The sequence below is a fragment of the Micropterus dolomieu genome, linkage group LG01 (genome assembly GCF_021292245.1).
Source record: "Micropterus dolomieu isolate WLL.071019.BEF.003 ecotype Adirondacks linkage group LG01, ASM2129224v1, whole genome shotgun sequence".
Lineage (NCBI taxonomy): Eukaryota > Metazoa > Chordata > Actinopteri > Centrarchiformes > Centrarchidae > Micropterus > Micropterus dolomieu.
The window spans coordinates 25485675-25503847 of record NC_060150.1 but is presented as its reverse complement, the minus strand read 5'-3'; the positions used below and the strand labels follow the sequence as shown (position 1 = coordinate 25503847).

At 39.8% G+C, this 18173-nt stretch overlaps 1 protein-coding gene across 4 annotated transcripts in view; it reads right to left on the bottom strand.

Annotated features, from left to right (window-relative positions):
• Window positions 1-6: 6 nt before the first annotated feature.
• The window catches only part of slc12a7b (solute carrier family 12 member 7b), a 79304-nt gene continuing 61137 nt past the window's right edge, over window positions 7-18173 (bottom strand). For 2 of the 4 annotated variants that reach the window (XM_046062227.1, XM_046062245.1), the window contains exons 15-25: window positions 17280-17399; window positions 15568-15672; window positions 14710-14878; window positions 13545-13740; window positions 13098-13267; window positions 12751-12882; window positions 11921-12028; window positions 8513-8688; window positions 7687-7701; window positions 4142-4275; window positions 7-2608 (exon numbers count right to left, since the gene is read on the bottom strand). In XM_046062227.1, the coding sequence (XP_045918183.1) occupies window positions 2517-2608; window positions 4142-4275; window positions 7687-7701; window positions 8513-8688; window positions 11921-12028; window positions 12751-12882; window positions 13098-13267; window positions 13545-13740; window positions 14710-14878; window positions 15568-15672; window positions 17280-17399 (1417 nt within the window). In that variant the 3' untranslated portion in view covers window positions 7-2516. Of the gene's footprint in view, window positions 2609-4141; window positions 4276-7686; window positions 7702-8512; window positions 8689-11160; window positions 11278-11920; window positions 12029-12750; window positions 12883-13097; window positions 13268-13544; window positions 13741-14709; window positions 14879-15567; window positions 15673-17279; window positions 17400-18173 lie in introns of all 4 variants that reach the window. The other 2 variants (XM_046062255.1, XM_046062236.1) reach the window with 2 other exon arrangements.

The following is an 18173-nucleotide window of genomic DNA, read 5'->3' as shown; positions in this document are numbered from 1 at the left end:
CACCCACCTAACAGATGGTGAGATAAAATCTGGTGCACATTCAGTGTCCTCCCAGCCGGTCCTTCACCATATAAATGACAAGGTGAACAACCACAGAACACTACAACTACAAATGCTGCTCGATGTCAGACCTTTTCAGCATTGATCACAGTTTTGCCCCTACTTTAGTTCAGACTGAAACCACTTATTGTAAATGAAAACATTAGTACAGATCACCAAACTGTATTTGATATTGAAAATTCAGTATGTGTTGTTATGAGTAAGCTTCCTACACTGAGGGGCGAATTCTAACCCTAACCTGCAAAAGGATTACATGGTCACTAACCCTGAACAAATAAGACAAAAAGAAAATTCTAAAAGCACCTGCAAAAACTGTGCTGCCAGTCATATAGTATCTTGGTGCACCGGTGCTATGTGCACATATTTCAATAAAGTAATATTCCTACATTTGGCCCTTTTATGCAAATTAGCCTCACTGAAAAAAAAGTCCAATACCTAATATCTACCACAAGGAAATGAAACGATGATTACACACTGTAACAGACCAGCACAGAGCAGAGTAGAGAAAACAGATGCAGGAGGGGGAGTGCAGTTAAAACATCCCAAACAACTCTGACAAAACACCCAATCTAGAGTGAGTCAGAAAAACTAGAGACATCCTGCAGATAAAAATAAATGAAAGAGCAGAGGGAGTTAATGGATAATTAGAATAGTTATAATTCTAATTAGAATACATTCTCTTTCAAATCAAACATTTTAAGAGTTTAAAGTTTTTCTCTTACAGCTGCATTTGTAAAAATATCTTACTCAAATGCTTAATCATACCGTGTGATATGCTACAGGCATTCAGAACACCTTAAAGGGACAGTAAGTGATTGTAATCCAGTACACTTTTTGTTAAATTGAGTGAATATTTCCTTATGACTTGCTAGCTCTCAGTTTTATGTATGCTCTGAAAAAACATGTGGTTGTCCTACACAGCCCTGGCTCTGTAAATGGAAGACAAAAAACATGGTGTGGATGTTCCCCACAACATTATTCCAGCCAATCAGCAACAGTTAGTGCTCATGTACAGGAGTGATGGGGGGAGGGCACTGAGAGAGAGTTCTTTACATCGCACATTGGAACGTGCTGGACTCCAGGCACTGTGAAGAAGGAGAGATGGCTGAGAAACAGCCAAAGAGGAAAAGGTCTGAAGAGTATAAACAGAAGAATGTTATATGACCAGGCAAGGGCCTAGGTGTTTTAACAGTGTTGAAACCTTCATGATTTGAAATTGGGGAGCGTAGCTTCTGAGGGAGCACTAAAGGAGGGAGGATTTGTTTGGCAGTTGAGCTCGAATATCAACAGTCCTTCTGCAGAATCACTTACTTCCCCTTTAAGAACATATATTACTGGGATGCAAAACAAGGGAAAATTGCTCTCAGTTGCATAACTTTATGGGTGTATTTCAGCCGAATTGTCATTACCACAATATCTTTTGTGAATTGCACGTTTAGACAGGGCAGATAGCGTTTGCAAGAGACGCACCTTTCATGGTGCTATCAGCAGCCATTCTTTCCTTTCTTTGTGAATTCGCCCCTGAGTTCAAAGCCATTCTGTAACTTGTCATCTCTGTGCATGTTTTTCTCAGGTCCAGCAAACGTCTCGGCATCTCCCAGAATTGAGCACACGAGACAACATGAAAGACTACGTGGCTCATATCAACAGCACACATTCAGTGTTTTAGGGCCATTGTAGATAAATGAATAATAATAATTATGGAGCCATGAGAGGAGGTAATATTCAGAAAAAAATGGTAAATTTGTGAGAAAAATACTTAAAATGGTGTTGTTATTCATTCATTAAAAATACAAGACAAAGACAATAGGAGAAGACGTGGAGCTTTCAGACAGTTAGGCAGATACGAGGGACTGCAACAAAGCCACTTGATCAGTGACATCTTCTGCAGTTTGTTATGCTTGTGTCCTCCAGCTTTGGTCAGAAGGAAGTATCTCATAATACTGGTTGGTGAGTTTTTTTTCTTGTAAAATATCCATGATTTTTTATCATAAATTTAATTTATGAAATTCTCGGAATATTACCCCCCTCCCCCGGCAACGTAATTTTTCTTTTGTTATAACTACAATGGCCCTAATACTCCGTTCTACTTATCTTAGACACTGAGTGCCAGTAACTTGACAACATCTACACGTGAGGGAACGAAAATAAAAATGTAACAGAACACAACAAAACAATGTCTTCAGTGTTAAATGAACAAAATAAAGTGTCCCTATCTTCCATGTGCAGGGGTACTGTGGACCAGCATGGACACACATTGTGCTTGTACTCTGTCAGTCAACTGATTCAATGCTGTTTCCTTCATCCTGAGGTCCTTCAGACCATCTGTCACAAGCGGTCCTGCCTTTCAACAAACCCCGCCCTTCATAAAAAACAATTTAGGCTTCTTCAACGAAAATGCCGGCTGTTTCCATGGAAGCAGCTTATGTGTGCAGGGTGGGGTGTGAGACTTCTTTTTAAGAGTAGATGGTGATGACTTCACGGCCACCGCCTCGCACCAGCAGGACCCGGTTCAGACCCTCAAGGAGAACCTCCAGGAACTCCATGTCTGAGAAGAGAGCAGTCAAGGTATAAAACATACAGGGACACAAACAGAGACAGGACTGTACCATATTAGTACAACTCTGGCAAAACTCTTCATCCATCCAAGTGAATGAACTGGAATGGTAATAAAACTTGCCCTTAGGGTCAGTGGAAACAAGTACAATACAACCGTGACATACCTATGAAGTTGAAAAGTTGAACTACATCTTCATCTTTAGCTAATAATTCTCTGTAAGTTCATTACTACAAGCAACCCCTTCCACATTGTATTTAAATTGGCATTTGCTACATTAGCCGTGTTTACATTATAAAAGATTGATGGAAATGGCAAAAATCTGAAAAACTTTCTCAATTCAGCAAAAAGGTTTTTATGCTTACTTGAAGTGGGTTTTGCCTTTTTTTAAAAAGAGCTATTCAGAGATGCAAACAATTTTACCGCATAAGTTCTGATGTAGTGAACTTTTAACTCTAACCTTCCTTTTTTCTCTGAGATCCTTGCACAAGCAGTTGCCAATCAGTCATGTGACATTCTACATAGCAATAGTTTATTTGATGATTTTCAGTCAGGATATAGAGTTCATCATAGCACAGACAACTCACTGGTGAATATTACAAATGACCTAATGACATCAGACAAAGGACTTGTCTCTGTACTTGTCTTGTTAATCTTAGTACTGCATTCGACAACAATGACCATCACATCCTATTACAGGGACTCTGACATTTAATTGGCATTAAAGTAGCCAAACCAAACTAGTTTAAGTCCTATTTATCAGATTGATCTCAGTTTGTACATGTTAACAATGAATCCTCCATGCACGCCAAAGGTAGTCACAGAGTTCCACAAGGTTCTCTGTGCTTGGACCAATCCTATTCACCTTGCTTCCTTCATGCAATATTATAAGGAAACACTCCCTAAACCTTCATTGCTATGCAGATGATACTCAGTTATATCTATTGATCAAGCCAGATGAAACCAATCAGTTAGCCAAACCTGAAGCGTGCCTTGAGGATGTAAAAATCTGGATGTCCTGCAATTTTCTTATGTTAAACTCTGAGATGTTCAGCTATCAAGCTCCTCCCCTGTGGAACCAGGTGGAAAGAGTACTAAAATATTCTACTTAAGTTAAAATACTATTACTTTGATGAACTTTTACTTAAGTGCAAAGTAAAACGTAGCTAATTTAAAATTTACTCAGAGTTGCGTTACCTTACTTTTTTAACTTCCTAAAATAATTCATTTATACTGATTTAATATCTTATTTATAATTATTACAGCCTAATTATTTAGTTCGTTTGACAGATATTTTGCCAAAGAAATGGTACAAAACAACATTAGAGACCTTACATGTTACTGCTCTATATGAAAAGTGCAATGAGATAACTTTGGCATTATATAAATGAGATTTAATTGAATTTATTAGCTCCAAACCAGTTGATGGAAACCTATGGAACACCTATGTCATATCATCATTTTTGTCCATTTCAAAAGTTTGCTGTTATTAACACTGATTGATTATTGCTGCTTTAAGGATACAGTTTTCATCTCCTCCTCTGTTCCTGGGTGGTCCAGGCATGTTGAGCAGAACCAGGTGAGCTCCCTGGGACTTGTTGACCACCACCTCGTTCAGCTTGATAGCGGTGTGCATCCGACGAACATTTGACTGGTTACTAGTTGAACAAGAAGGTGACAATGAGAAAGGACAACAATGAAGACAACTTTAATAACCAGACTTAACTAAACGGAACCCAACATTTTATTAGTTATAATATGGGGGGGAGCAGTCATGAAATATGGTGGTTGCTGGGTCTTTTGAGACCATCACAAAACTGTACTGAAGCCTTACTAGCTTCATCAAACATAAAACTAGATTTGAACTGTGCAAGAAGGTTTCTCTCTGTATACTGGTGGTCTGTAGAGATCTTTTCAGGTAATCTAAGTATATTTTTATATAGTTTATGCTGGCATCAAACTACACACGCCTTTTTCACAGCATACAAAGGTGTCCCAAGGATTTCCTAGTTCCACACTACACACTGATTCTAAGAAGGTTTTGGGTATCTAGTATGTTCACACTATTCTTAATAAAAACACAAGTGCTTTGTCTATACAGAATACCTCAAGCATAAAGTACACAGACTAATTACAATCTATTTTCCAAAGTTGCAGTATAATTGATATCCAATATTACATGTACTGGAAAATTGTATAAAACTGTAAAGTGTGTATATATATATAGTATACTAATATTTATAAGATGTTTTATACATAATACACATTGTATAGAATGTAGTATGGACTTGGGACACAGGTTTTGAGTTGTCATAGTAGGAAAGGCATAGGTGTTACTAAACATTGAGCCAACATGAACAACACCAGAACACTGAAATATAATAGCTAAAATGAAATCATTAATTTTATTATTTACACCTGTGCTTTCCCTACTGTGACATGTCAAAATATTTTCTGTGAAAAAGTTGTGTTGGAATATGGCAGCACCTTGTTCACCTAGGTAAATAGGAGCTGCACACTGGAAAATCCTTTCAAAATGTCGAATGTTTTTAGCCAGTGCTTGCTTAGGCTCTTCTCTTTAAATCAATAAAATGTTTATTTACACTATAGTCAGAAAACTCACTGAGAGCAAGCTCCGCTTTTCTGGAGTCAATTATTTACATGGTTATACATTGGAAAAACTAATGTAACAGGATGTTATTCTGAAATCACAATACACTGTGTACCTCTGGGGAAAACACCTTCACCAATATCCATAACACATACTCAGATATTTTAATAACATTTTGTCAAGGAGAAAAGTTGCATTTTAGTTAAAGCCTTCTGTCTGTTCAAACACAAATGACAAAACAAGGCATTATTAAGAGAGTGAAGCATATTGAATTTCAAATAAAGAGGCAACATTTTAAGATGAAAGGGGACATGCAGTATCACACATGATGGGCCCTAATAACGATCTAAGCACACAGCGTGAAACGCGTGTCACAGTTGCGTTAAAGATGTGTCCAACTCCAATTTTGCTACTTTAACGGCGGAAAAAATGTTCAGTGCGCCAGGCACATGGTTCAAAATGACACTCAGATTGTCATCTTCCATTCCCTTTAAAAGCCTGGTGCACCTGTACCTTGGCGAATTGCTATTATAATGGCGGATTAATAGCGCATTATTAAAACCATCAATTGATTGATTGAATGGTAGACTCACAGCAGAGAGGGGATGTGGACAGAAGTGTGGGCGTGATATAAAAACTGTCTCTGATCATTGTTGTGGCAGAAAATTGTTCTGGAAGGGTGGAGAGGTACATGCGCGAGAGTAGTATTGGCATTGGATGTCCTCATCATGCCATACGATGCATCACAGCCTCACAGGCAGATGCTAAATGTCCACTCCTTGCCCACGCAAGCACCGCCATACCAACTCAAAGGTTCACACGGCTGGTCAGTGCTCACACACCTCGGACTGCACCATGGTACAGTCGGCCACTCCCACAGGACCAGTACAGGTCAGGGATGGCATGGACTTGGTGTGATAGCATGTCAGCGCAAGGCTTGTATGCAGTGTGGCAGTCTGTGTGGTTGTCTACTGTGCATTCAGTGGTGCAATCCCAGGTGTGTCAGCAATATACAATTCCAAGACAACAAGTCATGAAGCCTAATGTTACTATGCAGCTCTGTGGTTTATCAGCAAAGTGTCTGACCTCCACTGACAGACAGACAGACAGACAGACGCTGTCTCCTCTATGAAACGTCTGGTTCTTACTGTGCTGCATTATTATTATAACTATGATCTCTCTCTTTTCCAATGGTTTCTTCATTTTGTGTTTTCTTTAACAATTTACTTTCATGATTAGAGAGACTATTGTTAGTCATTAAACAATTCCATGGGTGCAATAAAGTCATAGCAAATATTGTGGGGCATTAAAGCAGTTGGCTAAAACAAGAAAATTGTAGTTATAAATGTGATATGACAGCACAAAGGAAACTCTCCAGAGGAAACAGAATTCAACTTTTAGCTTCTGAAAAAATGTAGATGCTCTGATGGAGCTCAGGATTGATAAGAAGGACGGCTGCTTTACTCCAAACAGTTTCACTCTATGAACCTGGACTGTACGTGAGACCTTTTGGATGTGTAGAAGAACACAGAACATGAACATTAGATCCTGACCGATCCTGTCAGGAGATTTTAATAATCAATGATGTTACGCTGCTGTGCCTCGTGTGTAAATGCGCACAATGTTTCTCTTACCATTGGAGTAATGCGCCTCTAAAATAACAAAAAATTGTAAAATACTGCGCCGCTGACTATAGACCTGTTTTTTTTTTGGATCAATGGCGTAATCTCTTTCTGCTGCCACAAGATAGCAATGCACCAACAATGTGCCTGACCACACCTCATTATAAGACCTACACGCCTCTGGGCATTCAGATGGGCCCAAGTGCATTTGCTATTTAAACAACGTGGGTGCTTGGTGTGAAAATCACCACTGCGTCTGGTTGGAAACTAGTAATGACACTTGCGCTGCGCTTTACGCCATTTTCCGTCACTTGGCGCCGGGTTGAAGATAGGGCCCAATCTGATTTTATTATGTTTGTCATAGCCAATTTATGTTTTTTTTAGAGTTTTGAAAATAGCATCTTCCATCTCTTATCTCTTGTTGCCTCTTTATCATCACCTTCACAATGTTAGATCACAAAGCAATAAAGCACACAAAGTCAACTGCCTGCAGCCCAATTACATTAAGGAGAAAAACAAGACAATTTCACAAATTTCTGCTTTCCATTCTACTGAATAGGACTATATATCTAAATGTCAAGACCAAATTAACATTTTTTGTATTCGCTAATCCTTTTGGATAAGGTAAATGGAAAGCAAACTTGCTCATGCATACGCACAATGTCATAAATATTACATGCAAATTAAATCAATAGAGGACTTTCCACCAACATACAGGGACGCAGACATACATATACAGAGGTACGAGCACATGAGCTGGAGGACACTGAACAAAGCTACAGTCACCACAGTAGCACTACACACATATGGCCTAGGGCAAAGAGAATGCAACTTACAGACTCTCCCACTCTCTAGAAGGAGGAAAATGGGACAGAACAACAAAAACAGGCTTAGATGCTTCCTACTTCAGCTCTCCAGCCCTCTCCACCACACTGCATGCCGTGTCCCAAATGACTTGTTGTGACACCCAAAGGTGACACATGTAAACCCATAGAAATTGATGTGTATAGTGAGGCTTTGTGCAAAAGTAGCCTCCAATTCTCCCTGTCCTGTGAGACTTTACAATAGGTTTACAATGACTAATTTGAATCGCAAACTTTATTAGCCAATATACAGTGTGGACAGGGACACACCAGATGAAGTCCACACACTGATAGTATGGACACAGAAGGTGTTAGACTCAACAGCAAACAGATGTCTGCGTGGTCGGGCCATGCACTATGACTAAAATGGCTGGAAGTGCACACACACACCAAATGCAGCCTGAAGGCACACGCCATGCAGACAGTTGTCCCATTTCACCCTGTCAGGCTCATTACTACTACATCTACACATGCTGTCGTCCTGCACTGAGGATTTGGCACTACCCTGAAATATTGTCAGTACTGTAGGTGCTGTTGTTTACTCTTTAGATCCTTCTAATACTTCTAATACATATTATGACATTTAAAACTTGTGAAAAGCAATTCAAAACTGTGCAAGTCTCACAATGCACATGCAATGATATCATGTTTTGTTCTACCACCTTTACTGTATTTTCAATAGCATGTACAGTTGCTTGACAGCCCTCTAGTTTCAGAATGGACCTTAAAACGTTTTAGCTCTTAAGCTACAAATGTACTGAGGTTCTTTTTAGGGTGGTTTGAAAAGACAAATACTTACGGTTTCATGTTAAACAGGTCGCGTACAGCCACATTGGCATTGCACTCGCGGTTGCGATTACGCTCTGTGAAGAGCTTGTCCTTGGTCCAAGTCATGTGAACCCGCTCAGGCCCAGTGTCGGCCTTGTCATTTATCGTGGCGTGAGATGCTGTGTTTCTGTCATGGATGAGCTGAGCCTGGAAAGGAGGGCAAAAGAAAGATGAGGAAATCAAGTATAACCAGGACATACTTCAGGGGAAAGATGAGATGAAACACAACAGAAAGAAAGGTGGTAACAAAAGAATAGCCAGGATGCTAAGGAATGAACAAACAATGAGAGGATGACAAGGAGGTCATAAGATTTCAGAGTCCAAGATAATGCCAAAACGACAAAAGAAGGAAAGCGAATAATGGAGGGAAATACGGAGAAAAATTGGGAAAGATGAAAGGAAAGTAAGGACTCAAAAATAGAGGTGAATAAATGGTGCAAAATGTGACAGATTGGGCAGTGAAAAAGCAAGCATGATAGACAATTACAAAGGTGGGACCAAGGAAGAAAGGAAATCAACATTCCTTCTACAAGTTGATGAAAGTTGGACGAAACCATGCTAGCACGAGTTAAAACACAACATTTATAGGTGACCAGGTATAGTATGATGTCATCCATGTGTTCAAATTGGATACTGGGCTTCCAAACATTATTACACATGCTCAACATATGTTATGCAGGTATATAAGCCTATAATGCAAGGGTAGTGCAGGAATGATCCAACACAGCAGAGGATATTTCATTACATTTGACAACAACTTTGTTTACTTCTGTGTCTGTGCTACAGAGTACAATGTCAACAGTTACATAACAGCAGCCATTGGCAAAGGATATCAATAATTATGGGTTTATTAGCATCTGTCATCATCAAGATATGGATAAGGGACTCTGTGTTCATTGGCACAGATAAATGATAAAACAGGCTATGTAACATATTTAGGGCTTCCTGAAAATGTATAATGTCTTCATTGTCCTTACATGTAAATGGGAGGATATGTGGTCAATAGCATGCACATTCTTCTTTGAAGGGTAGTTGTTCAGTTTCTAGAAGATATTCCTTCATATGTTATGCTTGTTGACTACTAGCTGTGACTGTTTGTACAGAATGGACACTGGTTACAGGTATAAATGGCAGGAGGGTGGGAGATATCAATATGGAGACGACTGGGGTGGTGACTCTGGGTAAGCAAAAATCCAGCTGTACTTGATGCACTGACTCTGTTAGCATGCCAACAATAGCATTCATCTCAAAGAACAACTCAAAAAACAACAAGTAAAGCTGAAAGAAAGATGGAAACTTTTGAAGTTGTTAAGATCTCAGGACATCAAGACAGTTCTGAAGACTTTTTTACTGTTCAAAAGTCATACATGATTATCAGGTTTCTGAGACAACACTGTCCACAGTTTCCGGATCAGGTGGGATCATGGAGGTGATGGGAAGTCGGGCAGCAGTCTGGGTGCAACTGGCTGGTATTCACAAAGCAACTCTCAATGACTATACAGTATGTAGCACAACTGCTGGGCCAGTCTGGACTTGTGGTTTAATTGTCAGATGTACAAGATGGATGCTATCTGTAATCACAAACCAGCTTCTCAGTCTGCCAGTGACCCTACCAAAAGGGCTAATGGCACTTTGTTTTTTTTGTTTTTTCCGATGCTACAATAACTGGCTTGTAGTCCTGGGCTGACTACAACTTTACACTGGTGTATTCTATGTGGAGCAACAGGTTTTGTCCATCTGGAGCTGCTCTGAAGACATTGTACGAACATGCTAAATCTGCCATGAGCTGATGCTATGGGTAAGCATGTATTGAGAATGTTAAAAAGCACAATGTCTTATCCAGACTACAAAACATTTTCCAGTTTCCAGTTTCCAGTTCCACAATGACTCTAGGCATGGGAATTAATGGGACACTAAAGACATGTTTTGGACATTTGTTTTAAAAGAAGCATGGTATGGAGTATACTATAGTAACTCCAACTCTTTTGTGGTGAAAGTTAATTATAAAAAAAATGAGTGCCACACTCATAACAGAAAGTCTCTATCAAGCAAGAACATTTTCTGATTTAAAGTAATACTTGAAGGGCCCTGGTGAGAACCTCTACAAAGTTTTTCAATTAACAAAACACAACTTGATCTTTTCCTAAATAATCATCTTGATTAGCATCCCAACTCTCTGGGTATGGTTGCACTTCTCGTTTTGAAGGTTTTTATGTAATTCAATGACTGTGCCCACATTTAGACTGAAAATGCTCTTCCTATGACACAACTCATTTTAAACCACAGCAGTATTAATACTCCTCCATCCTTTCTGTGGATTTCTCCTATCTGTGGATTGATTAAACTGTACACACATCACAACCTGATGTCCATACTGGAGATAAATGGGATTAAAATGTTTGACTGACCACTTGCACATCTGTTTCTGACATCTCATATATATATTTATATATATGGGACTAAAATCTGATTTTCTGAGTTCAGGTTGGAAACCACAATGACGATAAAAGTCATTAAAGCAGTCAAATGACAAGTGACAACTGTAGCCAAGATCCAGCTTTGTGAAGACGGGCCTGTCAGTCTAACAGTGAGGGACAGTGGGATGATAAAATCGGCTACCTCGTCCTCCTGAGTGTCCTCCATCGGTGAGGACTGTTGGCTGAGGTTCACGCTCGGGGCAGCACCCTGGTTCTTCCTCCGGATTGAGCTACGTGATTCGTCAGTGATACTCTGAATCTGAGCGGTGTGGTGTGAACCGGAGAGGCGAATGCAGATGAATAAGGAAAGGTGCCAATTGTCATATGACACAGTAGTAGGGAGGATTTGACTAAAATGCTGTTCAGACTTAACTATGGAAGTCTATCATTTGTATAAATAACCTGAACACCTTGTTTTAGATACTGTATAATCTAGAGCTGCAACGATTAGCCAATTGATCAAGTAGTTCTCAACTATTAAATCGCCAACAATTTTGTTAATTGATTCATTGTTTTGATTAAAAACAAATTTTTTTAATTCCCAAATTCTCTGAACCTTTTCTGGTTTCTTTGCTCCTTTATGACCATATCTTTTTTGGACCAAACAGCTAATCCACTGATCAAGAATCAAGATCAAGAATGATCAACAGATTAATTGACAATGAAAATAATCGTTAGTTGCAGCCCCTGTATAATCTGACCTGCATCATATTAAAGCTACCTAGATGGGTTGTGATAATAACACTACACAACATTCAGTGACAAAAAATGTCATCTTCGTCAAGATGTTTATTCACTGATCTTATTAATATCCGATCTAAGACAAAAATACTGCATGATTTTGTATTGAGTAAAAAAAACAGAGTTCAGGGCTGTGTTGAGGTTGGTGAAGTGTAGATTACCTCTCTCTCCCTCTCAGTCCTGGAAAGTTGCATCTGTTTCAGCATCTGAGACCTCTGCTCCATCACCAGTGTCTTCTCATAGGTGAAGGCTGAGATATCATTATCATGCTGCACAGGAGAGGACAAAAACACAGTTATCAATGTATTTTGGAGCAACAGGAAACGTTCTAATGCTAAACCTCTTGCCAACACTGAATAGTTCTCCAACTTGTAAAGCCACAGTCTCCACAGCAGTTTGTTCATTTTGTTTGTCTTTCCGGTTTGTCTTACTGTATGGAAACCAAACTAAAGATTAGTCCTAGATTTTAAATAAATATCAGAATCTATTAACTGATCCTTGTTTGGGGTTGAGGGGTGTCTTACTTCCAGACTTGATCTAAATCATAATTATCTTTCCTACAAAGACAACAATCTAAATAATAACAACTGTACATAAACATTAGCCATTTATAAAACATTCATGAATGAAACTTCCTTCCTTACGTTCTTTAAGAGTATGAAATGTCCCCATTAAGAGTAAAAAATAAGTGGCTTTAACTGGTTCTGGCACTGTTCTGTGCTATGTGAAAAACTCATGACACTGAAACTGAAAAATGTCATACTTTATGTTACAGTTCTGTGGCATTAAGTAGCATTAACGTATTGGCCAACTGAACGTACCTGGCAGAGAAAGACCGTTTTTCTTGTTTTTACCTTGGGTTCTTGATAAACAACAGCCTCAACATATAAAGCCACTGTATTGGATGACTATGAGCCTGATTCCAGTGTAGTAATGCATCACTACCATTGCGGGATGTAATACAGGAATATTTTATCAAACAAAGTCTCACCATCTCCACCACTTCCACTTCTGCATCCAGTCGCAGGTGGTAAAGGAACATCTGGAGATCTTTCTTCATTTGGATGCTGTTGTCATCCATCTGGGCCACAGTGAAAATACGCATCTTACACTTCCTCCACACCTGGGGAAAAAACAGTTATTATGGAATGAGGTTGAATGGAAGAACAAGTCAGACCGTCACTTTTATCCAAAGTGACTTACACTTGCAAAGAGGTCGCACGCCTCTGGAGCAACTAGCGGGTTGTGGGTCTTGCTCATGGACACATTTGTGGATGTGTCTTATCCACTGCTCCATCGCCACCCACAACACAACCCAAGATACACACACACACCAACCTTGTGCTGTCGCAGCAGGAAGGGCAGCAGCATCAGCATGCCTCCATCGTGAACCACCCACCACACATCAATGGTGCCTTCCCCCAGGCGGTCCTGGTTGGTAGGGAAACTGTCCACATTCTTAGCCACAAGCAAGGCCTGATGGGCAGCTGTGGTCTCCCGCACAGTCTCTGAGTGGATAGAGGGAGAGAGAGTGTCTATGAGGGACATAGCCTGTTAATAAGTATGTGTGTTATCTATGAGACATTTAATCATTGCCATCTCAGTGGAAAGATTGCATTTAATCAGATATGTAATGTTAAGATGTATTATCATTAATTCCTATGCATTTTGAAAAATCTATTTTCTTGTAATTTTATTTAATTGTCCACAATGTTTATCTAATTTTGCATATCTATAGCTATTGTATGTATTCCAATTTATTTTGAACAGTCTCCCGCTCTGTACCTATGAAATTCCTCCATGACTGCGGGTCATTGGACTGCCTCCAGGTCCCAGGCCAGGCCATTAGGACTGTGTTGTGCTTCATGCCTCCTAGCCCTGCAGACTGGATGAGGTGGGAGAAGCCGTCCCTGAGGTTTGAAGACACCACAACATGGCAGAAACCCTTTGTTCGCTCTGCTGACATGGAAGACTTGATGTTCTGGACAGGAAAACCGCAAACACAAAGTAGTGAAGAAAACACAAAGCTCTGAATTTGTGACAGGCTACCTGTAAAGCCAAAATCTGTTTCCCAAACATAGACCTTAGTTGGGAATATTAATGTCATAAATCTGATAGTGGATAAAAAACTGTCACTGAAAAAAAGTATCAAGATTGTCATTGAAAAACACATGAAATGCAAATAAAATTCAAGGGCTTTTTTATCTTTATGTTCCTGTTTTGTTTTCAATGCAAAATTTTATGTTTGATAAAAAAACTTTATGTTACTGTTCTAGCTCCATCCATCAGTGTATGAATGTATGTGTGAATGTGAGATTATGACATGTAGCGTAAAGAGCTTTGACTAGGAAGACTAGAAAGGTGCTAAATGAGTGCAATCCATTTACCATTTGCCATCTGTGACTGAGCTTAACCTCAAAATTAATATTCGGCACTCTCATTAGTGTCCAGCCAGGACAATTAATAAAGATGGGTCGAAACAATACAGCAGTCTGTGTAATCTGGAATTCAAGCTTCTGCAAATGATTACTTTCGCAGAAAAAGTAATCCACTAATTTGAAATGATTTTAAGGACACAGTCAAAACAGGTAGCAAAAAAACTTTTACATTAAAAAAATAATGAAAGTACTTGCTCAATTTGGCCAGTAGATGGCAGAGTTCATCTGCAGTTTGGGTGGAACATACATGTTCTAACTGTAAATCCCGACAGACACAACAGTTTTACCTGTGGGTCCAGCAGTGAATTTTAAACACTGCCAGAAAAGATTTTGCCTATAATGCTTAGCAATGGTTGTACAGATAAATTAAGCAGTATAAAGCACATTTGAAATCCCACTATTGGTACAGGGTTGTGAGCGCAGAGTTGCGGGAAACATCATCATAAATGACACATGCACGTAATGCATGTGCTCTAGTGGCTTGCCTGCCAGGCTGTGCATTTCCACTGTACCTGCTCAGCCCTCTTGGCTTCTGCCTCTTTAGTGAGATAGGTTCCCTCTAAAACATTTCCCACTATTGTTAGGCCTTTCCCTGCCTTCAGCTGGGTGGTGAGGGACAGCAGACGAGGGTGTCTGACTCCTTGATCTGAATCCAGGTTCAGGAGCACCAACAACTGAGGCCTGGATACATCAGGAGAAAAAGGAGAGGGAGGACAAAGTCAAATTGCTTGAGGACAAGAGAGATCCTTGCATCTCAGATGGTTCAAAAACAGCAAATAAAGTAAAATAAAGAGTAATTACATCAAAACAAATCAAAACATTATTTCCAGGAGCTATAATAGTTTAATACAACTACCTTGTAAAATAACACCCTGTGTAAAACACATTATTTCTTTAGGATGTGTAGCAACATTATTACAGTATTATTGGTTCTCACTCATCCGTGCAGGGAGACCTTTATTGGTGTTAAATAGGGGCCTTACAGTCTTATAGTACATGTGTTTAACATAAGACTAACAGAAGAGGGGCAGAAAACAGTAACTTTTAATGAGAACCATAGGTATAATTGGAAACATCACATCCCTAAAAAGACTATCCACACTGAACATGCCAAGAAAGTAAATTAAACCTTTTTGGACAGGCAGTCTGCAAGGTCAGCCAGTGCTAGCCCCTGTACAGTATGAAGGCTTGTCAACCTTTTCTGTTAGATTAGGCAGAGGACCAAGAGATTAATCAAATACACCATCTCTGTGTCTATTTTTATTTCTCTTTTGTCCACCCCAACAGTGGCACTGTGTCAGCTGTTAGCACGTCCATTTGAAGCGCACACACACACACACACACACACACACACACTGTATGTACTGTACCTCCAGTTCTTCGTGTGTGGTGGAGCCTCCTCCAGGCGAATGAGGGCGTACCGTGCTGCATTGAGAGAAAGGCCACGGATGCCGTCTCCCCACTCCTTCTCTGCCCTAAAGCCAACAAAGGATGGAGAGTGTATTAACAAGAATAAGCAAAAACATGAGAACACACACAGGATGACAAAAAACAATGCCAGTGCATGGATGTTTTCTGATTTAGTCCAGTACCTTTCTGGTAAGCTCAGCATGCCTGAAAGTCACATCTGAATTTTGTATAATTCAAGACATCTTCTCTTAAAGGGGCAATATGTGGTTTTCAGCGGCCACTAGTGGTGTAGTGTTAATATTGCAACCAAGTGTGTGCTTGTACTGCTTGAACCATAGACTTGAACTCATAAGTGAGCATAATCCGAAACACAGCTGCTTTAATAAAGAGATCCCACAATAAACACGGAAACACCGGCTGTAGCTTTTCTCCAGACATGTTCAGGCTCTGTTACTTCAATGTTCCTGGCTCAGAGGCAGATCAACACCGGCTCCGTACCTTTCAGACAGCGCAGCGAACCACATATCGGCTAAATACTCCCAGAAAAAAAGGCAGTGGCTATAGACAGACAGGGAGAATGATTCACACAACATGCTGGAAACTCAGGTGAACTCCCACTGCACTGTTACAGTAATATTTTTATCAACTGCAGGTTGAACTAATCCATGCTCATTACATGATTACGCTACATTTACTGCATTTGGCGTTAGCTCGCTGCCTGCTTTTTAGTAACTGACATTACCGTTGTGTATCTTTCACCGGAGGCTCAGCAATGTGAGCACAGCTGAATGTATAAGTGAGCTAGACTGAATATTATAATGATATTGTTGCCACACTTTATAACAGTTTGACCGTGACTTAGTAAGTAATGTTTCTGTAGTGAATAGGTCTTCCTCTGTGTTGTTGTCCTGCACCGTGATGTTGTCTCTCTGACTCCAGCTTTTCTGGTGTTCACTGTTTTCACCCAACATCATCTGATTCTCGTTTGGTCTGATGGGCATCAGCACATAAACCTTTATTGTTGTTTTTTATCCTTATGTGGAGTTTATATTGGAGTTTGTGTTGTGCTGGGGCCGGTTGTTTTATGGTGTAAGTGGACTGCATGCTGTTAGCTGCATGTTGTTAACTGCGGTGTGGTTGCTGCCCAAGGTTTGAGTCCCTTGAAAAAAAAGTCAGTAAACATTTGATTTAAATTTGATTGAAAAACTACATATAGCCCCTTTAAGTGATATGAAAAGCCACATTTCAATATTTTAATATTAAGGATAATGCTGTCCTCACTAAAAACTGAAAAGTGTAGAAACAGCTCCTTCTTAAACTGAAGTGGATGATTCTAGAATGCACGCTTGCCAATCCAACAAAGAAGGGGTTTCCTCTGAATCTCTCCACAGTAGCCCAGATCTTAAACTTGTGCACATTCTGCATTTAAAGCTTTTTTTTCTTGAATCTCAAAAGTTTACATTTTTAGGTATAGCAAAAAAGGTCAAGATTATATAAGTATCTTCAAAAAAATTTATTCAGTACATAATTTATCAGTTTTGTACCTTTATTCCCTTGGATTCTGGTTCTTTTCTGTCAGCAGTTTTCCAGCCTACCTTCTGTCATATTTAAACTTTTCCTTGTCAAGGATTTATCGTATACCTATGACATGAAAATACAAAGTCATTCTTACCCTCTGTATTCGATGTATTTGTAGATGCAGCCAGCAATGGCTATGGCCACAATAGCATAGTACCAGGAGGAGATGAACATAAGAGCAAGACACAAGCTCATTCCCAGGAAGGACAAAGCCCTGTAGGAGAAAATACACCCAACCCCAGTCCAGTAACTACATACAGATCTATTTACAAAACTGTTTCAAGTTTTCTGCACATTTATGGAAATGTCGTACACCTTGATTCCACCGGGCATGGCCCCATGACGTGGCATCTGCAACACAGTTTTGTTCCATCCTCTGCACGGCTTCATACCCACTGTTAGCATTTTAAAAGAAGAGAATTTTGCCTGTCCAATTTTGTTGATTTTATCATTTGTCCCAGATTATTGTGCTTCTACTATGGGTAAGTAGGCTGCATAGTTTTGTCTGTTTTAATTATCTATGCCGCTTCGGTGTCTGACCTCCTGCCCGGTTTGATCTGCTCTGTGCAGCTTGACATGGCTTCCGTCAAACAAGACTAGCTGTGTATTTTGTATGGAGCGAGTGGAGAGAAGCTTCTGGGACGCTTCGGAAATGCATCCGTGCACCTGATAGACCCCCAAACATGGCCTAGAATGGACGCGATCATCTAAGGCAGATGCCATGCCATAGCAGGAATGCAATGCATGAATCAAGCAGTTAATAAAATGAAAACAGTTCAGAATGGAAACCTGAGAGGCTTAGAACTGAAGTAAAAATTATGAAATCCTCTGCTAACAATAGTGCTGTCCTGTATTGTCCTCAGCCTTTGTCGTGGAAGTAATCTCAGTAAAGGCCATCATCCCACAAACCACACTAAAAAGGTGCGTATGTGGTAGTGAAGGTGTTTGTGTGTATGTGATTGTTGGCGTGTGTCCTAAAATCTCAATA